The sequence below is a fragment of the Budorcas taxicolor genome, chromosome 11, assembly GCF_023091745.1.
Source record: "Budorcas taxicolor isolate Tak-1 chromosome 11, Takin1.1, whole genome shotgun sequence".
In the NCBI taxonomy this organism is placed as follows: Eukaryota; Metazoa; Chordata; class Mammalia; order Artiodactyla; family Bovidae; genus Budorcas; species Budorcas taxicolor.
This window is the reverse complement of record NC_068920.1, coordinates 81,056,770-81,080,098: the sequence shown is the minus strand read 5'-3', so window position 1 is coordinate 81,080,098 and position 23,329 is coordinate 81,056,770. Positions and strand designations below refer to the sequence as shown.

At 34.8% G+C, this 23,329-nt stretch overlaps 1 protein-coding gene across 1 annotated transcript in view; it reads left to right on the top strand.

Annotated features, from left to right (window-relative positions):
• Positions 1–23,329, top strand: part of SOS1 (SOS Ras/Rac guanine nucleotide exchange factor 1) — a 127,630-nt gene that overhangs the window by 89,998 nt on the left and 14,303 nt on the right. The window contains exons 11-17 of the mRNA XM_052647909.1: positions 7,066–7,147; positions 7,894–8,016; positions 8,512–8,615; positions 9,718–9,940; positions 11,019–11,138; positions 15,385–15,547; positions 16,045–16,162. Of these exons, the coding sequence (XP_052503869.1) occupies positions 7,066–7,147; positions 7,894–8,016; positions 8,512–8,615; positions 9,718–9,940; positions 11,019–11,138; positions 15,385–15,547; positions 16,045–16,162 (933 nt within the window). The remainder of the gene's footprint in view (positions 1–7,065; positions 7,148–7,893; positions 8,017–8,511; positions 8,616–9,717; positions 9,941–11,018; positions 11,139–15,384; positions 15,548–16,044; positions 16,163–23,329) is intronic.

Genomic DNA, 23,329 nt, shown 5'->3' with positions numbered 1-23,329 from the left:
ACAGCTTAAAAACTATTCAATTACCAGAAATTTATGGTTGCAAAAGAGTTATTTCTTTGGTCCTTCTTAAGGGATTTTTAAGGATATGAAAGTTCAAATTGTTCTTCTTGCCACATTATTCTGATTCTTGTATCTTAGAAGATTCACAGAAATTTTTAGCCTAAACATTCTAAAGCATTCATCATTTTATTTTAAATACCTTTGTTTTGGGTTCTTAGACTACTGAGAGTGTAATTAATCCTTAGCTTCTTATCTGTGTTTGTGAGACAGAAGCACTACTCTTTTTTCTTCTGAAGAGCAGTACAAGTGGCAGGTGCTAAAGAAGATTTACTAGTGTTTCCTATCAAGTCAAGTGGTATTTGATTTAGAAAACATTTTCAAATTTCAAATTTTTTAATATAATTGTTTTCCTTAAAGCGCTAGTTAGTGATAAAAATATTCTTTACTGCTTGCTTTATTTCACAGAACTAACTTATGATTATTAAGAAGTAGTTATAGTGCTACAATTAAATATTTCTTTTCTAGAGACCTATTCTTTTATTTATTTTTTGAATAAAGATACTTTAAAACAAACAAAACTTAACAAGCATAGCTGATAGTTTTTCTTTAGTCTTGGCAATCTTCTCCTTAATATACACAGTGCTCACCAAATCTATAGACATAGTACATTTGCTATGGTGTTTTATTAGTTATTTTTGATAGTCACCCTCATTTATATTAATCTTTAGCTTTTGAATAGAATAACTTAAATAATTTTACTTCTAATTAATATGCACTCAGCTTTCTAGATTTATAGAACTTTGTAAAGTTAAGTGTATCCAAATTTAAATTGACAAGATCTTTTTTCTTTTTTAAAATGTTAAAGTGTTTTAAAAATTCCTTTCATTAATTTTCTTGAGGAATAAAAAGCCAGTGTTGGGTTTAAAGTATTATAGCTGAGGTTTTTTTTTGACATTTTTCTTTTCTATTTTATTTTGAAGATTAATAGAATATTTTAACTTATGTCATAAATATATTACTAGTGTAACTAAAATCCACAAGCAGCTTTCATGAACTGTGATTTACCGTATATACCAATAAGTATTAATTACTAGCTTATTTGACTTCTGTAAAGTCTATGATAAATGTATTACTGGCAACATAGAATGTGTTTTTAATAGACCATGTACGAACTTGTAAAACATTCAAGCAGCTATTTTTTAAGACCTTTTCCAGCTTAATTGGACTCTGAGTCCTCACACAGTGATAATGGATTAACCATTTGTTTTAAGAACTGTTGGTCTGCTCTATTTAATTTTGGTTCAGTAGTTTGATAGGTATTTTTTATCAGAACATACAGTGTAAGTTGTGGCTTGCACTGAAACGAAAGCTAAAAGTTAGATTGCATGTTTTTATTATGTTGTATAGAATTGTAATAGAAGACATTGGCTGTAATACATGAGGAAAATCCAGTAACTAATAAGCACTACTTAGAGACGTTTTTTAGATTATAGCTTGGTCAGACATTGTCATCGAAAAACAGAAAAGTCGTCTAACCTTCCTTAATTCAGACTTCACTGTGGCTTCAGTCAACTGGCTCACTCAGATGTTTTACAGTAATTTATAAAACAGAGCTATAGATCTTAAATGCTCAGTCGTTCACTTTATAGACCCAAACCCAAGGCCTTGAAAGTTATGTGACTTGCCAGAAATCATATCAGTTAATTGCAGGAAAGAGTATGAGATATCAGGTTTCTTGACTCTTTAAATATAGAGTTTATTTTCTGCCATGTTACACTGACTCATACAAGGTGAATTTTTTTTCATTTTTAGATTATAGTATAATTTTTATTACGTATATTGAACAGTAAAAATAGAATTACTTGCTTGGTTTGAATTACCAGGAATATAAATGGCTCTTCACTTCTGGGCAAACATGGGTTTACTATGAAGATATAGTCAGAGTACGGTTTTTTTCTTATTGAAATAGGTAATAAATTCTAACTATGGATAACTTCTATTTTAATACATAGATTTTAGTTTATAGTTAGATGTTGGTCATTATAATTTTAGTTTTTAACAAAATCCAATCTATTGGTGTTACTTGCTGTGTAAATTTAGGTGAATTGGAAAGTGCTTAATTGTTGTTCAAAAGATTACAACACAGTCTTATGTAGAATTTAATATATGGTGCTGCAGATCCAGTGTTTCTGGGCATAGCAGTAATTTGCTAACTACATCAGAACTTCAGAATTCATCTGAAATGGTGTGGGGGGAAATTGTCTTGTTAGATGTATCATTCTGGATCTGGCAAGGATATGAAGAGACCTTTATTTACAATAAGAAAACACAAAGCAATATGAATAAAAGAGGAGATGAAAGTAGGAATTTCAGTTCTATTCAAGAGTCACAGGAAATAATTTAGTATAAATTCATTATTGAGACTTTGAAACAACATGTGTAAAGAAACGTTTGGAGATGGTGTGTCTGGTTTTGATAGTCTTTTTTAGAGAAATGAGATGACTTTGAGGTAGGGGGTCTCTTTAGATCTGACATTATATAAAAAGAACTTTTCATTTTAAAGTGTGGGAAAAAGGGGTTTCCCATAGATGGTGAACTTCGGTTTTAAAGAAAATGATATTAAAAAAGCTTAAGCCAGTTCATATTTTTCTTTAAAATATTTACTGCTATTTTAGGCCCTCATATAGAAAATTTGCCAAAAAAAAAAACAAACTGCATTAGATTTCTTTGAAGTTTGTGTTCTCTATAAGCGCCATTTGGGTGTTTTAGCTCTTAAAAAATACTTTTGAACAATTTTTGATCTATAGGGCAGTGCGGTACTATTTTTAAACTCTGATTTTTTTTTTAAGTGTTTGTGCGTCAGCATAGCGTCTGTTTCCTTTTTTAAGGAATTCAAGAGTGATTGTTTATAAATCCTTCTTGAGGAGCTTATTGTTTCTTGTGGCATTTTAAATGGCTATATTAAAGGGAGAATTATCACATGAACAGACATCCTGATTAACAGTGTTTCACTATGGTGGTTGGGGGAGGGGTGTTTACATAAATAACTCTATGTAACAAATATTTCATAAATGTATTGACCTTGCCAATAAAAATGTGTTGAAAAAAAGGATTAAGTTTTTCACCTCAAATGTAATATGCTGTATTCTGAACATTATAGTAGTTATATTCTGATTTCGTAAGATTTTCAAGAAATGTACAATAAAATATTATGGAAGAATAGCTTTAGAGTGAGAGAGACAGGCAGCTAAAGACTAGCAGAAAACAGGAGATATCTTATTTGAAATAACCTGGACCTAGACAAGGAACACGATGGTAAACTTGGAAGATAATTTGTACATACAGAGAGGCTGGGTAGACAGAGGGGAGGGAAGCAGAGCAGGATAGAAATCTTAGTACAGGGCTTTGAGAGTCAAGCAGAAAAGAGTGTTAGCTAAAATGAAGAAAAACCACAGAGGACATTTCTACCATTGGTCATGTTGAAATACACTAGGATTTATGTTTGAGAAAGAAGTTTGTGAGATTAAATCCACTAGCAAGAAACAAAAAGAGGAGACTATCAAAATAGTTGATTTTCATTTTCTCCACAAATATCTGTGCTTATGTGTTAAAACCGAATCAGCATAGCATGGCTGATGTATTTTTAATGCATTTGCCTTCCATCTGTCTCTGAAACATCACTTTGTAATATAGGGAGATAACTATTGCTCTACAACCATCAGAGGCAGTGTAAAACTTAGCTTCTATCATTGTCTGATAAATGTTAAGTAGGTACTTTGTTTTTCTACAATATTACATAACCTGTCCTTATTGATGGGTGTTTTTTGAGTATCTAATTATCTTGGGCTTTCCTGTCATCAGTAAGATAAAGGTCTCCAGTGGTTAGTGTAGCATTATATGTGTTACTATCACTGAAACAGGGAAATCAATAGAAATAAAAACAGCATCTGGAATGTGATAGTTTGTGTTAAAATTTCAAGTATAGATGTTATGTCCTTCCTTAATATAAGTTTTTCATTCATTAGCAGTTTTCTATGGCTTTCGACTAAAAATAGAGCCGGAATTAATTCAAGCCTGGGAATATATGCAGCCTTTAAGATGTTGTTTGAAAGTATTTAAAGTTTCGCCAGATTTTCTTGGTTTATTTTTAGCTTCTGCTGGTTTTTCCTTTTGGCAAGTCTGCTCTAATTTCTAATCAGGCTAAAAACAACTTAAACTTGAGTCACTTCAGAAGTTAATACAACAGTGATGCTTGTGGGAGTGTTTATTTCATCGCCAGCTCGAAAAACTCCTCTTCTGAGTACAGTGTACAGGAAGGTACAGCTGCTCCTTCCTAAAATCTGGAAGAAGGCTTAACAAGAATTACAGAATCACAGTTAGACTGCTAATTTTTCAATGACTTCAGTGCCTTTAACCAAGATTAGCAGTTCACAGCTTTATTCTGAATTAATAATTTCTGTAAATTTCTATAGTGACTATATAACTCGTGGATTCACTCGTAGATCCCACAGCTTTGGAAACCTTAACAAAATCCTTTAATACAGGGAGGTTATGTGATATGGGAGAAAAAAGCAATAAATCAGAAAACACACCATCCAGATTACAGTTCCATTTCTGTCACTCCACTGTGTGACTTTAGATAACTCTCAGTTACTTCTCTCCTATGTAGAAAGGGACAAACAGCAGCAGCCCTGCTCCCTTAACAGAAATGATATGGAATGAATGATGTGAATGCTCTTTGAATTCATTACGTAACAGACACCAGGAATTGATGTGATCCCTTTTGACTGATGTGGCAGTGGGACACACCATTCCTGTCCCAGCATCTTCATTAGTTAGTAGAGTACTGAAATGGCCAGAAGCTTTGGTATAAGCTGAAAAGACTGTTTTAAAATAGTTTACCTTTAAAAATAGCCAACTTTGTTTAAAACATACTTTAATTTACTTAGAGCTTTCTTTTTTTGTTTTTCAACTTAAAAGTAGCTTTGATATCCCACAAATTTTTAGCCTTACCTTAGGTGGAATTTGAGGAAAAATGGACCTGGATATTGATTTTAGGCTTTTAGACTATAAACTTTTGTTTTAAAAAAGGGAGAAAGTGAAAGTGAAGTCGCTCAGTCGTGTCCGACTCTTTGCGCCCCCATGGACTGTATAGCCTACCAGGCTCCTCTCCCCATGGGATTCTCCAGGCAAGAGTACCGGAGTGGGTTGCCCTAAAGGAGAGGCCACCCTTAATTTTGACTGCTCAGGGATATTTGGAGCACTCTGTACTAAGGTCTGGCTCAGTATCTCCACAGTGGCCACTACTTTTGCTTCCTAAATACATGATGTTTTGAGTAGCCTCACCTTACATATAGATTTGCAGAACAGGAAGAAGATTCTTGGAAGGGAGGATTGTGATGAAACCGATATAAATCTCTGTTTTAAAATCTTGTACAGCCTTCTGTTTTAAAATCTTTTCTTCTGGTTGAGACATTAGTCTTTAACGTTTGAGGAACTCTGTAACTGAAGACAAACAATAAAATACCAACAGAGAGGAAATTACTAAAGGATTGTATCTGTTTAAATTACTTTTATCAGTAACCCACACTAGCCTCAGAAGGTATGAAGCTAAAGGAGAAGAGGGGATTTAAAATGAATATATTTTATTAGGTAAGTTTGTCTTTAACTTAAAGTATTATAATCTTAAATTCAGGGTTGTCTGATATTTAAATTAGTTCATTAGTTGCACATATACCAGTATATTGGAAATAGAGTTTTATGATAAATCCATGAATTTTATTTTGGCAGGTGGGAAATTAGTTATTTTACTTTCAGGCTAAATTTAGGGTGATTCTTAATCAGACAAAAATTAAACTAAATAGAGGTTTTCCATGCAAATAAATTCTGATTCTTGCTACATTCTATGCTAATAAAAGACATAGTATTTCTTATAAAGAACCCACAGTATGTAGTCTAACAAAAATTAATTTAGTTGCTACTCTTAATAAATTTATCATTAAATTAGAGCTTACCATTCCATACTGATGTGAAATAGGAAAAGGATACTCCCAATAAAAAACACAAGTTAATGAATTCTCCCCTCCTCCTCCTTAAAGACTCTCAACACCTAAACGTGGGCCTTGATGACTGGTGAGTGGCTTTTTCCCCGTTATGGGAAGCTGTCCCCCAGCCACCAGGTCTCTTGTGCTGGCGACAGCAGCCTTTCTCCACAGGCTGGGAGAATACTGTCAGAGACTGGAACAGGCAGGTCACACTCAGTCAGCTGCTTACTTTACGATGAATGAAAAGCAGTTGAAGACTCATGCTCTTATGGAGAAACTCTGATTGTGTCTGTGTGTATGCTCACTCAGTCTTGTCCAACCTTTAGCCACCAGGAAAGCCCCCTCATTGTGTCTATTTGCAGTGCAAGTAATTAAAAGTTGTAAACAGAGCCAAATCAACATATTCTCATACATTTAATAGTTTTAATAACTTGCAGGTGTTTATTTATAAGCATCTTTTAGCGGTTTTAATTAAGACCTCTAGCAAACAAAACAATTTAGAAACTGAATTTAACCTAATCAACGACATTATAAGATCTAATCTCCAGTTGAATGCTCTGTTGGCATGATTTAAAGAAATCTAGATAACTGATCCTAGATAAATTAGTCTGGATGGCAGGAAAAAGTAATGGGTTATTGCTGTGGCCTTTGTGTTTTTTGAGAGAGAGAAACCACCTGATGATGCTCTGAGATCCAGGTAGCATGTAGAAACTTGCTTCTGTGCTCTGCCTTTCTTCCCTTTGCATTTCTGTGGTCAGTAATGAGTTTTAATATCAGCTAGTCAGAGTGTGCAGAGGTCAAGAAACAAGTTGATGTAAAATTTTAGTGTTGATGATATTTCTGCTACTTTAGGAAGAAACTAAAGCTAGTAATTGATTACAAAGTCCAAAGCACCCTGTGTGGTCAAAACACTTTCAGACTTTAAAAGTTGACTATTTAATCTCTTTTGGAAATGTAAATAATAATTTTAATCATTCTTCATAAAAGATTTTAATAAGATATTTTTCCTTTTTCTTCATAGATCCCAATTTTGTTCGGACATTTCTTACAACATATAGATCCTTTTGTAAACCTCAAGAACTACTGAGTCTTATAATAGAAAGGTCTGTCATTTTAAAATGTTTAAGTTCTTTGTTCTTTTTTTTAATGAGATTGAGCTAAGGTATAGAAATATTTTGAATGAGCTTTACATTTTAGTGCAAGAATACTTTAAGAAGAAAATATCTTGGAAGACCATTTGTTTTATATTACTATGTTAGCCTTGATTATTTAAATATATTTTTACATGGAAACTCAGTATGTAAAATTTCAAATTTATAGAATTAACCAGGTTAAAGAACTATAAAAATGTAGAATTTAGGCTCTGGAAATTGAATTTTTAATGATTTAAATGTTCTAAACAGAATTTTTTTAATATACCACATGTTGAGGAGAATGGAATGAACAAGTACTATAATCAAGAGAAGTGTTTCTAACCAAAGAGCACTCAACTTTTCAAAACTTACCATTAAAAAAGTTTATGTTGGATTATTTAGAGTAATTACACAAGCCCAAAATTAATATCATTCCCTTAACTTTATAATCATACCTATTTTTTAGACATTGCATATATTCTTTATTCCTTATTACATTTCTAGTTAGTTTTATTTATCTTGGCAAGTATTCATTTCTTTTTTAAAAATTAGTCTTTACACTATAGATACCTCACTTGTTTTCACTGTTGTGTATATCCTTAGTAATTTTTACAGCCCTTTCTTAATTGTGCTGACTAGTGAAAAGATTTGTAGTTTTCTGTTGGCATAATTTGATATAATTGATCTTTTCATTAGTTTGTTCTGTTTTATGTTAGGTTTGAAATTCCAGAGCCTGAGCCAACAGAAGCTGATCGTATCGCTATAGAGAATGGAGACCAACCCTTGAGTGCAGAACTAAAAAGATTTAGAAAAGAATATATACAGCCTGTGCAGCTGCGGTAAGCATTAAAATAAATAAGTAAATAAGTCTTTGTTGAACTTTTGTTTCACAGTTAAAGTAAATAAGATCTTTCCCAAGCAAGGAGGAAGTAACATGTAAAATGGGTGAAGTAAAGAGAAATTATCAGAAATTACTATATAAGTGTTAATTAAAATAGAATTTTGAAGGTGGTAAGCCACTTCGAAGATTAAAGTTGACCCTGGAACACCCTGGGGGTTAGGGACACTGACCCTCAGCAGAGTAGAAAATCCAGTTTTATAATCACCCCTACATCCACAGATTGAACCACCTGCCTAGGGTGTAGTACTGTGGTATAGATTTAGTGGGGGGAAAAAATTATAAATGGAGCCATGCAGTTCAAACCCTGTCATTCAAGGGTCATCTGTATTTAATTTGTTGAGTTACTGTGTTTTCATGTATACCTCTCATTGTGATGAATGTTTATGTTTGAGTTCCCATGTAATTCAGTGCTTCTTCTGTGTTACTACCATAGAGTATTAAATGTATGTCGGCACTGGGTAGAGCACCACTTCTATGATTTTGAAAGAGATGCAGATCTTTTGCAGCGAATGGAGGAATTTATTGGAACCGTAAGAGGTATGTTTCTTTTTTTAAGTGCCTTAGTTTTATATGTAATGAAAGTATGGTGACTACCAGCTAAAATCACTACTCACTGTAGTTTAGAGGTATTTATAATAATGCCAGCATAACCAACTGGAAAAGTTAAAATTTTTTCATCAAATCTTTTTGACCTACAAATTGTTTAATAATGATCCTGTTGATCTAGTGAATTTTCGTTTAGTAAATCTACTGATTATTTTGGAATTGGGTAGAAAGAATCTCAATTTCTGCTGTTTTTACACATCTGAAAGTATGTGTACCAGAGGACAATTAGGAACTGTTGTAGTAACACCACAATGGAGGTTGACTGGGAAACAGTTAGGTAAACAGTGCGTAATATATCAGAGAATCAGCAGAGTATATTGAACTGAGACCTGAGAAACAAGAGTTCTCTTCTGAACACTGCCACTTGTTAGATAAATGACTGGGTGAAATAATTTTGATTCTTTAGACTTCAGTAACACAATGAGCTAGAATTGATAATCTCCAGTTCCCCTTTTAGTTCTAAAGATGTCCTTGACAAACTTGTTTCTGTTTCCACTGTACACTTTAAATGAGAATCGAAAAATAAAGGATTAAATAATAGTACTTTCATGCCTAGTACAAAACAAAGCCACATGAAAAACACACAAAAGGAAGGAATCAGTCCTATGGCACTGTTTGGTTTATAAAATGCAGTTTGTTAGGTTAACAGCTAATGTTGTATGGTCTATCATTATAAATCTTATTTGTGTAAGATAGTGTTTTTGGAGAGGATTATAAAATAATATTTTGAACTAAAGTTTAGAACAATAGAAGTGAAAATTTTCTGCAAATAAATTAATTTCTCATTTTATTTATAAAGGATGTGGAAGAATATATACCAAACTATTAACAAATGGTTAGCCACATGAAGAAAAATGAGACTGGGATAGGAAACAGGGAAATGGTAAAGGGGAACTTCATTTTTAAATTTTGGTTGTATGAACTTTTTCTAACAAAGAGATTCAGGTATCATTTATATGATTTTAAACTTTTTTTTTCAATAAAATATTGAGTAAAATATTTAAACGTTACTTTTCATATAATGTTATTTCAGGTAAAGCAATGAAAAAATGGGTTGAATCCATCACTAAAATAATCCAAAGGAAAAAAATTGCAAGAGACAATGGGCCAGGTCATAATATTACATTTCAGAGTTCACCTCCTACGGTTGAGTGGCACATAAGCAGACCTGGGCACATCGAGACTTTTGACCTGCTTACCTTACACCCAATAGAAATTGCTCGACAACTCACTTTACTTGAATCAGATCTATATCGGTATGTAATTTGATGTTCAAGCTGAAAAATCCTTTCAAATGAGTTAACTTTCAAAATGAAATCTGATTTCTGGCTTGTAAGATTGTTATAAGACATAATGAGATAGTACACCAAGTGTCTTGTAATAAGGCCTTCTGTATAGAAGACGCCTCTTCTACTCCTTGATCGCCTTTGCCCTGTCTGGGCTTATAACTTCTCTCTCTCTGCAGTCGCCCCAGTCAGTGAACCTACGAAATTCATTTGTTGTCGTATCCTCGGGCAACTTTAACCTTCTTGTGTGACTTACTCCTCTGCTGCTTAGTTTCCTCAAGAGGAAACGGAGTTAATGATGGCACCTACTCCTAGAGCTGTTGTGCAAGGTTTAGAATAGTCCGTATATTTATAGCATTTAGCTATAAACACACTGCCCCACACAGAGTAAGGGCTCGGTGAGTTAGATAGCACCATTGTCATTATGAACTTAAGTCATGGCCATTTAACCTTTTTTAGTTTTTATACATTGATAGAGCTGCTAATCTCAAAAAACATGCCTGTTTTCTAGTTTTAAATTTAGACTTTTTAGATTTCAAGCTGTTTATTTTTTAAATAACTAAATGGAAAAGGAAACTAAATGTATAGCTTTCCCATCAAAGATCATCACTATTCCCAAAATCAGTGTTAGAACCTTTTGTTTTTCTTTCCCAAGACTCTTCCTAAGAGAGTTTTTCCCCTTCCTTGAAGGGGTGAGGGGTGCGATTTATGAATTGCAGTAATTACTATACCCTCAGTTATTATATCATTATTTAAAAGAATGATCCCAAACTACTTTCTTACCCTCATTTGTTAGATAATATTTATAAGTGCTGGGAAAGACACTGTGAAGAAATCCCACCCATGCCCAAAGCAAAATACTGCTCTAAAGCAATAAAAAGAGTACACAGGTACATGCATACAAAATTTTTTAAAATCAATAGAAAAAATGCAATATTATAATGCTTTTGTTTTACCTTGTTTTCATAAACCTTTTATCTCACCTACTTGATAAAACAGTATACTAGAGGGAAAAGTATCACATAGAATTATGTCTTGATGATTTTAGAGCTGTACAGCCATCAGAATTAGTTGGAAGTGTGTGGACAAAAGAAGACAAAGAAATTAATTCTCCTAATCTCCTGAAAATGATCCGGCATACCACTAATCTCACTCTGTGGTTTGAGAAGTAAGTCTTACCGGTCTTCTTAATTTTGCAACAGTCAGTTATGTTATAAATTTCACTGCAGTTCTGTTTCCGTGTCTCATGTGTTTGTTGCTGTTCCTCTGTTCTGCCTTTCTTCGACAGTTAGTGAATATTTTTCTAAAACAGCATTTTAAGTGTTTTTGTTTTTGTTGTTGTTGTTAATAATTGCCTTTTAGGTTTGCCACACTCATCATAACAGAATTAGTTTCAGATTATACCTGAATTCCAGTGATATATAAAAAAGTTACTCCTCTATAGTTCTATTCACTTGGAGAAGGCAATGGCACCCCACTCCAGTCCTCTTGCCTGGAAAATCCCGTGGACAGCCTGGTAGGCTGCAGTCCATGGGGTTGCGAACAGTTGGACACGACTGAGCGACTTCACTTTCACTTTTCACTTTCATGCATTGGAGAAGGAAATGGCAACACACTCCAGTGTTCTTGCCTGGAGAATCCCCGGGACGGGGGAGCCTGGTGGGTTACCGTCTATGGGGTCACATGGAGTCGGACACAACTGACACGACTCAGCAGCAGCAGCTCTATTCACTACGCCCCTTTGTGGTATTGGAACATGCGTTACCTATAATTAACGATGCAGATCTAGCAGTGCATGGTTATAATTGTTGCTTTTACTACCACTTGGTATTATTTTCTTAGCCCTTCCCAGCTTTGCTCTCTTTTCAGCAATGTATTTCACATATGTTACATTTCTATGTGTTATAGACCCAACAATACATTACATACATATTATTTTATCCAGTTGCTCTTTAAAATCAGTTTAAAAAAACAATGAGGAAAAAACAGGCATTTACAGAGTTTTTTATAATTAAATAATTACCAGTGTTCTTTGTGTGGATTCACACTGCTATCTGGGGTTACTTTTAGCTTGCAGAACTTAAGTTAGCACTTCTTATATGGTGGGTCTGTTAGAAACAATTCTCTTAGTTTTTGTGTATATGGGAAAATCTTTACTTTGTCTTCATTTTTGAAAAACAATACCTCTATAAGTTTAACTGTTTATTTCTTCTGCCAGTTCAAACTGACTATTGAGTCCCTCTAGTAAAATTTTTATTTTAATTATCATATTTTTCAAATCCAGAGTTTCTGTTTGGTTTCTTCTACAATTCCTGTGTTTTTTAGGATACTCCTGTTGATACACACTGTCATCAGCACCACCCCCCCTCGCCACTTTGCTTTTTAAATCATACTTCCCTTTAGTTCTGTTAATAAATTCAGAATGACTGCTTTGAAATCTTTTTTGTTGCTGTTGTTAAATCTGACCTATCAGATCTGTCTTACAGGCAATTTACCATTCCCTGTTTTTTCCCCCCCAGTGAATCTTGACATTTTAGATGTCAAAGGAGATGGGAGCCCTGTGTTTTGGGCTAAATGTGTCCCCCCCCCCACCCCACCCCCCCGCCTCTGCAAGTTTCTCTAAGGAAGCAGACTCTTGCCTCTCTTACTGAATTGTAAATTTCCTGAATAGATGTTTCTTTACTTGCTATTTACTCTTAGGACCATTTCAAGAGACTTCTAGAACTTATATAATTTTCACCAGTGTCCCTGAGGAGTAAGGAAGCATAACTTCTCGCCATATCAGAAGTCCAGAATCTCAATACAGTTTTTCAGTTGGAACTGGAAATAAGAGTTTTATGTATTGGCCATATTTTTTATGATCTTGACCCACGTTTTATAAGGGTGATGTGAAATTTGCACAGATCATATAGGCATTATCAGAACAAGAGACCAGTGACATAGGGAATGACTGGAGCTTTAGTGTGGATAAAGACCAGAAAGCAATTCCTAAAGAGAAATAACTCCTCTGAAAGTCAGGACTTCCTTTTATTTATATTATTACTTCTTAGCCTCTAAAAAGTAAAACTTTGGAGTTTGCCCTCTAAGTGTTGCTTCCTGATTTCTTCTTTATCAACTCAAATAACTATACTTCAATTGCAAAGGCTCTTTTCCATCATAATAGTTAAAAGTTATGTCTGTAAAGAGGAAACATAACTCATAAGACCTACAGACAATTTCCATCTCTGTCCTATTTTTAATAGATTGCTAAGAAGGCAGCCATTTCTTTTTCTTTTCTCTTTTTGTTTTTTTAATTGTGGTAAGATTTTTTTCAATGTATAAATACAATATTGTTATCTATAGGCATAATGTTGTACAGCAGATCTCTAGAACTTCTTTATCTTGTGTAAATAAGTGCTAATCAGCATGAAAATTTATACATTGATAAGCAACTCCCCATTTTCCTGGTTCCCCTGGGAACCATCAGTTTATTCTTTGCTTCTATATATATATATTTTTTTAGATACCTCATATACATAGAATCATGCAATAGTTGTCCTTCTACCACTCACTTATTTCACGTAGCATAATGTCCTCGGTGTTCATTTTTGGATTTCCTTTTCAAGACTGAATAATACTCCATTGTACATCTATTTCTTGTTTTGTATTTGGCTACTGTGAACAGTGTTGGAATGAACATGGGAGTGCTAATATCTCTTTGAATTATTGATTTTTGCATAAATACCTAGAAGCAGGGTTGCTGATCCTAGGAAAGTTCTATTTTTGAATTTTTGTTGTTGTTGAGGAACCGCCATACTGTTTTCAATAGCAACTACATCATTTTGCATTCTCACCATTAACACTGTATAAGGGTTCCAGTTTCCGCCTTTTCAAGTGGAAGAGGTTCTTATTCACTTGCCACAGTGGTTTTTGGCCATAGATGTGCATTAGAATTGAAATCGCTTCTCAGTAAATCACCCCAGACTTACCTGGTTTTTACAAAAGCTCCACAGGTGATCTCAGTTTGTATACCTAGTTAATATCAACTAAAATTGTTTTTTAAAAGATGTAAAAATATTATACTTGTATCATACCTTTTAAAATGTCCAGATAACTAGTTGGCCAATAGATGATATATTTATAGACATCTAGCTAATGTTCTAATGCATAAACATGTTTAATTTGATAATAAGGCAAGTTTATTTTGATAATTCTGCAGTATTTTTTTTTCGTAGTGTTAGATCAGCCTCATCAGAGAATAGTGTAATCTGCAACTTTACATTTTTGTTAATATTTAATATTGGTTTATATTTATTTTTTCCATATGTGTATTTTATTTTTTCTTAGATTGATTTGTTTAATATTACATTATTGAAAACCTCTGGAGAAGGGAATGGCTACTCACTCCAGTATTCTTGCCTGGAGAACTCCATGGACAGAGGAACCCAGCAGGCTGTAGTATATGGGGTTGCAAAAAGTCAGACAGGACAGAACAGCCATTGAAAACCAAGTTTAAAATATTATTTTCTTCACTGATAAGTGAGTAGTAGATAAAAAATTCTCTCAAATATTAGAAATAGAGAATAAATGCTCAAGAGGAATTCTTTTTTTGAGCATAGCTTCTTTTTACTTGGATATATATACTTTCCAAGGATTCTTGGTATTTAAATATAAAGAGCTTTTGTTTTCACTGGCTTCTTTATCCTTTCTGATTTTTAAAATTTTATGCTTAATTGTAAAAGTCACTTTTTAACATTATAGTGCTTATCTCAAGAGCTGTTCTAAGAAATGTAGCTAATTATTCCTACATATCAAAGAAGTTGAGCATTAATCACTAAAATCTTATGATTAGATGAAGAATAAGAGTCACAGAATTACAAAATTTGAGAATAAATTTCCCTAGAACACACCCACATCCTAAAGACCAGCATCCTTTCAACAAAATGATAGACTGATTGTGCCCGTACTCACTCCTGTCTGACTCTTTGTGACCCTGTGGACTGTAGCCCACCAGGCTCCTCTGTCCGTGGGATTTTCCTATCAAGAATACTGTCGTGAGTTGCTATTTCCTACTCCAGGGGATCTTCCCCATTCAGGGATCAAACCCGGGTCTCCCACATCTCCTGTGTTGGGAGGCAGATTCTTTACCTGCTCAGCCACCTAGGAGAACTCCAATGCTGAGAGCAAACACACCAAATATAGTAGGAAAAATGACTGACTGATTTGATCTGGAAAACAAGAAGGGCAACATCCCTGACTGAAAGCTTTTCCTTCTCTTCTATTCACCCACTATTTACTTGCCACCCTGAATATATACTCTCTATTGTTACACTGTAGCTGCCCTCCAGTCCATTTTATTTGGTAAATTCCTTAAATCATACCTTTGTTGGGAAAACTACAAATATTTTAATTCACTTTTTGTCTTTGATTCCCAGATGTATTGTAGAAACTGAAAACTTAGAAGAAAGAGTAGCTGTGGTGAGTCGAATAATTGAGATTCTACAAGTGTTCCAAGAGCTCAACAACTTCAATGGTGTCCTTGAGGTTGTCAGTGCTATGAACTCATCCCCTGTTTACAGACTAGACCACACGTTCGAGGTAGGTTTGCATAGGTGTTTTTTTTAAATGAACTTCCATTCCCCATTCTAAGGGTCAGGATTTTAACAATTATGATCTTTAATTTTTGAGAGACACATCTACCTTTTCAGTAACAGCCAAAATGATGTAATTATCTAAATTTTGTATTGAATCGGTGTCCTCTTTTTGAATTAGGCAACCTCATTAAAATATATTCACAGGTCCTAGCCTAAGTTAGAAGAAAAAGATTTCAGCATCTGATTTGTAATATAATGTATAATAAAATGCTCAGATAATTGAGGAATGGCAAGATAAACCAGATTTCTCTCACATACACACACTTTTTCTTTAAGATTTTACTAGAGTCTATGAAGATAGTCTCTTTGAAACAGTGTTATTCTTAGAGTCAAACTGATACTGTTGTGTTTGGGCTTTTTTACTGTAAGCCTGGCATTTTGGGGCAAAATCTGTGATTCCTTTTCTAAATTTATATTCCCTAATTTTTTTTTTTCTTGTAGCAAATACCAAGTCGCCAAAAGAAAATTTTGGAAGAAGCTCATGAACTAAGTGAAGATCACTATAAGAAATATTTGGCAAAACTCAGGTCTATTAATCCACCATGTGTGCCTTTCTTTGGTGAGCATTTCTTCTTAAATTTTTATCATGTTTCTAAGACAGTTTTTCATTAAGTGACTGAGTATACACATGTCTAATATACCAGCTGAAAATACTTAACAAATATTTAGCACCTGAATCCCCTTAGAATTTTTCTCTATGAGGACTTTAAGATTAACCAAATATGTACATTCTACTTTTTACTTCCATAATGGGCAACCATTCAGTATTGTATAATGTTTACTTCGGTTTTAATATTCATGAAGTCGCTCAGTCATGTCCAACTCTTTGCGACCCCATTGCCTGTAGCCTACCAGGCTTCTCGGTCCATGGGATTTTCCAGGCAAGAATACTGAAGTGGGTTACCATTTCCTTCTCCAGGAGATCTTCCCGACCCAGGGATTGAACCCAGGTCTCCCACATTATAGGCAGACACTTTACCATCTGAGCCACCAGGGAAGTCTTTAATGTTCATAGAAGTCTTTTATTGACTTTTAGTAAACCAGACACTGCAAGGACTTCCCTGGTGGCTCAGACGGTAAAGTGTCTTGCTTACAATGTGGGAGACCTGGGTTCGATCCCCGGGTAGGGAAAATCCTCTGGAGAAGGAAATGGCAACCCACTCCAGTACTCTTGCCTGGAAAATCCCATGGACAGAAGAGCATGGTGGGCTACAGTCCACGGGGTTGCAAAGAATCGGACATGACTGAGCGACTTCACAGACACTCTGCAGAAAAGGCATGGCCATATTTACCCGTATTTATAACTATGCTTCTTATATACAGTTTTTTTTCACATGGCTAAAAATCATGTGCCTTAGGGCCCACACGTTCTACACATCAAAATTTTACCTACTCTTTTCCCCTCCCTCTCTTGTGCACAAGAGCAAAGTAGTGCCTTTTCTTTCTGTTAAGACTGAAACCTACTAACCATCTAAATCTTCTCCCTTCTGATAGGTTTCTCTATCTTATTCCATCAGTTATTTCCTGTATTTTATATATTCAGTATCTCTTCCACACTGGTTTCTGTGCTGGGATGTATGCTCTGGTGATTCTTCCTCTAAATACTTACAAAAATTATGATCTCAATTACATATGTGGTATTTAATCTTTTAATATATGGTATATTTTCTTCTAGCCTTTCCCTTATCTCTATTGGTATATTTCCTATATAGTTTTAAGTTATACTGCATGTAACATTGTTATGTCCTGGTATTTTTTCAGTTAACATCTTTGTTCAGGCTTTCTAATAACCATTTTTGTATTTCCTTTTAATCTTTGTCCTGTACATATTATATATAGTTGTAATTGTGTGACATGTATACATGGTTTTCTTTTTTCACTTACCATGTCCCAAATGTATGGTGTTTTATTAATCTTCATAATTACCATTTCTCATGGCTACATGACGTTCTTTAAAGTTGTTTTGACAGTTTATTTAACCATTACCCTGACGTGTCCTCGTGTGTTGTATCTATCTTTTTTGCTTTCCTAAATAATGTTATAATGAATATCTTCATATTTATGCCTATTTTGTGGATTTGAGAATATTTTCTTGAGCTGTAAAGCCAATCTAGCTAGATAATTTATATCTAGCTGGATATTTCTTGGGCTAGATATTTTTACCAATCTGCCTTTTGGTTTTTATTCTTTGAAATACAGTATTTTTAAAATTCTATAATCTGTTCATTTTCCCCATTATGATTTCTATTGTTTCTAACCTTAGGAAGTTCTTCCAGTTTAGAAATTTAATATTCAGTCATATTTTCTCGTAGCTTTATGACTTGACCTATAAAATTATATTTAACTGTTTAATCAAGTTAAAATCTCTTTCAGATATCATGAAATACTCAAATTTATTTCTCCACCAATTCTTTATTTGTTGACCCTAGTTTATTAAGTTTTCATTATTCCCATTTACATATTGTACCCCCTTCTTTAAAAAATAATATTCCCCATTAAATTCTTTTTATATTATTTTAATTTTATTGAAGTAGAGCTGATTTACAGTGCCATGTTAGTTTCAGGTATACAGCAAAGTGATTCAGTTATATACATACACATATATTCATTCTTTTCTTGATCCTTTTCTCACATAGGTTTTCACAGAATATTAAGTAGAGTTCCCTGTGCTATACAGTAGGTCCTTGTTGCTTATCTATCATATATAGTAATGTGTACATGTTCATCCCAAGCTCTTGATTTATCCCTCCCTCCAGCATTTCCCCTTTGATAACCCATAAGTTTGTTTTCAATATCTGTATGTCTGTTTCTGTTTTGTCAATAAGTTCATTTGTATCTTTTTTAAAATTAGGTTCCACATATGAATGATATCATATGATGCTTGTCATTCTCTGTCCGACTTACTTCACTTAGTACGGTAATCTCTAGGTCCATCCCATTAACTTCTTATCCTTGTGCCCCAGTCTTAATGACTGGCACTTTATAATCAGTGATTCTCAGCCAGGGCAGTTTTTGCCCTCCAAGGAACATTTAGCAGTGTCTAGAGACCTTTTTTTTCATTGTTCAATATAGTCAGGAATATTGCTAACATTCTTCAGTGCACAGGACAGCCCTCCACAACAAGAAATAGCCAGTTTAAAAGGTCAGTAGTACCAAGGATAAGAAATTCTGCTTTAGGGAATTCCTTGGCAATCCGGTGGTTAGGATTGGAGCTCTCACTGCCAGGGCCCCAGGGTTTGATCCCTGGTGGAAGAACTAAGATCTCAGAAGCCAAAGTAGCAGGGCCAAAAAACCCCAAAAATTCTGCTATATATTTAAAATATTGTCATATATGATAAAGTTGGCTTGTCTTTGTTTCTTCTTCAGTATTTTCTTTGCCAGTTTTGTCTCTTTATTTTTCCAAATGAACTTCGGAATGCGGGGGTGATTCCCCAAAATACAGGTGGAATGATCTATCAATTAATTTGGAAAGGATGTACATATATGATATTTAGTTTTTTCCTTAGGTATTTTTAATTGTGAATGGTATTTATTTTTTAATAGTCAATTTCCCTTAATTCCAGGAATTATTCATTTCAGGGGATTTTCTAAATATTTAATCATATCTAGAATAATAATAGTGGCTCTTCCTTTGATCTTATTTCTGTGTTAAGCCTTATAGCATTAATAACTTTCCAAACAAACAAAGGTTAAATGATAATAAAAATAAGGAGTTCTGTTTTAATCGCCATTTCAGCAGGGATAGGTATAATTTTGCTGTTTGCTTGATTCATGCTGTTTACTGTGTTTAGAAAATTTCTCTGTATAGTTTTCTACTGTGTTTTTATTGGCAATATACATTTACTGTTTTAAGTAATTTTCTATCTGAGAGCAAATGATTTTTCTTGTTTAACAAATTAAAATTACAAGTTTGCTAATACTGAAACTTTCTGTTTACTAACCTGTTAAATATACAAATGAATTCTATGCATTATCATTTTATTTAGAATTTTTGCCTCCATCTTTGTACATGAGATTGCTCTGTGGTTTCTCTTCTTGTACTATATCAGCTTGTGTTGTTATGGTTATATTTACTTTGTAACAAAGGTTTAGTTGCTTTCCATATTATTTTATTCCAGGATGTCATAAAATGATCTAGCCTTTAAATTTTGAAATATTCCAACAGAAAAACCATCTGGGCCTAGAATCTTTTGTATCATGTAATTCTATAATAACATTTTCATTTCTTCCCTAATTTTCTTTCTGTTTCAGTTCTGGTGTTTTTTTTTTGCTACACAGTTGTCTCATTTAGGTATTTTAAAGTACTAGCATTCTGTCTATTAAAATGAAACTTTTGAATTTGCTCCTATTTGCAATATATTTTTCCATTTCTATTTTTACTGTTTGTTTTACATACTGTTTCTTCAAAACAAAGCTGAAACATAATTATTCTCCCTGATTTTATAGTTTTATGTCATTTATGACTTTTTATCATTATTAATTTATTCTGTCTTCTAAGGATTTTTCCCCATAAATTCTTGATAAAATTGTTGAGTTCATTTATTTCCTCTTCCTGATAAAACAATGAAGTCTGTGCATTTACTTTTAAGTGTGGTAACTGGTGCCAGTTCATAAACAAAGGAACCTAAGAAGGACCTTAGGTCTGATGTTCATTTCATTCAACCTGTCTACAAATGTTTCTTGAGTATCTAAGTATCAGGAACTATGTCAGGTGCTTAGAAAAGAATGAAATATACGTAGTCATTCAGTACACTTGCTGAGCTTACAGTCATGCTACTCGTGAAATCCTGTCGTCCCTGTTACTAGATTTTTCCCTTCTATTAAGAGGGTCAAGGGTAGTATCTACCTGACACTTGCTTTCTTTACCATCTTATCAGAATTGTTACTCGGGTTTTTTTTGGCTAGCACTGCACTATTTACAGAATGATAAAAATCAGGCAGTTTCTCCTTCCAAGGTTACGCCAGGCTACGGGTCTACATCCCAATTTTTCTCCATACACTAAAAGGTTCTACTCACAGATAGAATGCATATATATGGGGAGCCTAACATTTCCTCTCAGGTAATAGGATGTGCGGTATATTCCTACCTCAACCAAGTCTCACCTCTCTAAACAGAACTCCAAGCCCATAGCCTTGGCTCTGCTCTTTCCTTTTACACAGCGTTAATTTTGTGTCCTACCCCTGTTTCTGGTCAGTTTGCTTCATCTCCACTCTTGCTTTCCTGCCATTTTAGAATTGACTATATGTCTCTTGTGTCCTGCTCTAGTTGGCAAATGCTTTCATTTCTGTTCTGAAATAATATGCTGCTTGTATTCATTCAGAAACATCAGTTGAATGCCTGTATGTGCCAGAACCAGGATTAGGTGTTGAGAATAGAAGGACAAGTAAAACATAGTCCTATCCTCAATAAGCTCCCTTGAAAGAGCAGGAAAATAAGTTACAGTGCTGTGTAGTAAATACACCACTGTGTTGTAGAAACATGTAAGTCAGAGCATCAACAAAGTGTTGTGGGAACCCTGCTGCTGCTGCTGCTGCTGCTGCTGCTGCTGCTGCTGCTGTGCCAAGTCGCTTCAGTCATGTCCGACTCTGTGTGACCCCATAGACGGCAGCCCACCAGGCTCCCCCGTCCCTGGGATTCTCCAGGCAAGAATACTGGAGTGGGTTGCCATTTCCTTCTCCAATGCATGAAAGTGAAAAGTGAAAGTGAAGTCGCTCAGTCGTGTCCGACTCTTAGCGACCCCATGGACTGCAGCCCACCAGGCTCCTCCATCCATGGGATTTTCCAGGCAAGAGTACTGGAGTGGGGTCCCATTGCCTTCTCCGGTGGGAACCCTGAGCAGCCACTTTTTCCCCAGAAACCTCACCGCCTTCATTATTTGTCATAATGCTCTGCTTTTCCTCTCCCTACAACAGCCAACTTCAGAGCAGTTATGTAAAATGATTTTTTTTTAATTAAGCCTTAACAGTTTATAATATTCAGGTCATATATATATGTGCAGTACATTTTCTATCATATATATGTGTGTGTGTGTGTATATATATATATAAACAAACATGCCTGCTTAAACATTTTTTACGGATAGTTTATGATCAACAAAATTTGAACACCATGTCTTTAATCATTTGTTCTCCTTTTAACTAGCAATTTATTCATCATAAAATAATTTCCAAATTTTATTCTGAACTCTCTCAAAATGCTACTTATAAGCATTTTCACAACTTAATTCAAGTATACTTTTAACAGCTGCGATATCCTATAACTTCTTATCCGCATGTTCCCCAGGTCAGTCATTATACCATCACCCAGTCAGACCCTCAAACACAAAGTTGAGAGTCTTCGTTCTCACTGTGCCAACCTCTGCCCAAACCAGTTAACCAGTTCTGGCAAACTCTACCTTTTAAATATCTATGCACGCCACTCTATGCCTGTGGGCCCTCATCATCTCACCGAGGACTACTGAGCTTCCTGCTTCTAGTCTTAACTCCTTAACTCCAGGGAAATCGTTCTAGAATGTGAAGATGCTGTAATCTCCTAATTACCTAGTGGATAAAGTCTAAGCTCTTTAATTAAAAAAAAAGGGGGGAGCTCTTCCTGATCCACAAACTCTTCACAATCGGGCCGTCACTGTGTGGCCAGTGTGGAATATGGAACGTTGATTTTGGCTGTCATTAATCACGTGTACTGTCATGGACGTTTGTCAGACTGAACGTTGAGCTAAGTGGATCGTGCAGCTTAGTGCAGTGCGTGCTAACTCACTTCGGTCGTGTCCAACTCTTTGTGACCCCATGGACTGTAGCCCGCCAGGCTCCTCTGTCCATGGGATTCTCCAGGCAAGAATACTGGAGTGACTTAGTGTAAAGGAGAATATAACTGACTGCAAGTAAAGGAGTCAGTGATAGGAGATATGAAAAATAAAAGAGCCTGGACTTATTAGAACACGTGGTCGTGCTGAGAAATAACCAAGTAACCAGTACACTTAATAACTGAATACTTTGTAGAACCAGACAAGCACTGATATCTATCATATTTCATTATTGCTAACTTGTTCACTATTGGTTTTGAGTCATTTAATCTTTCGAAGAAGCTAGCCCAAAAGTTCTAGTATTTAAAAGTTTTGCTTCAGGAATTCACTGGTGGTCCAGTGGTTAGGACTCTGCTGCGCTCACAGTGAAGGACCTGGGTTCTACCCCTGGTCAGGGAACTAGAATCCCACAAGCCATGCAGTTCCTCTACCACAAACTCATTTAGAACCACTAATCTCTGATTAGAAGGAAAGTGCCTGTTACTTTGTTCATTCTCATCCAGTACATAACGTACAGTGTGGAGAAGGGATTAGAACTACTAACCTCTTGTCTATGCCTGTCCTCATTTCCGGCCCCTCTTCCTCCACCCCACACACCAAACTCCTAAAGTCTAGCCAATTCTAAGTATGCCAGCTTCACTACAGACCAATGGCTTCAAACATATGGCTGCTTTGCTTAGAACACCCTGCTCTCTTACTCTACATATTAAGCTTCTGTTCATTTTTTGAGACTTACTTTAAACATATTTTAATCCATGATGCCTTTTTCTCTCCCAAAAGCTCAAGACAGAGTTAGGCACACCTTGTTTGTGCTCTCCTAGCATCTTATGCATTAGTACTAATTAATATAGCACTTACCAAATCGTACTGTAGTAGCCCACATTCAAAGCTGTGAACTCCTTGAGGGAGGAACTGTGTATCTT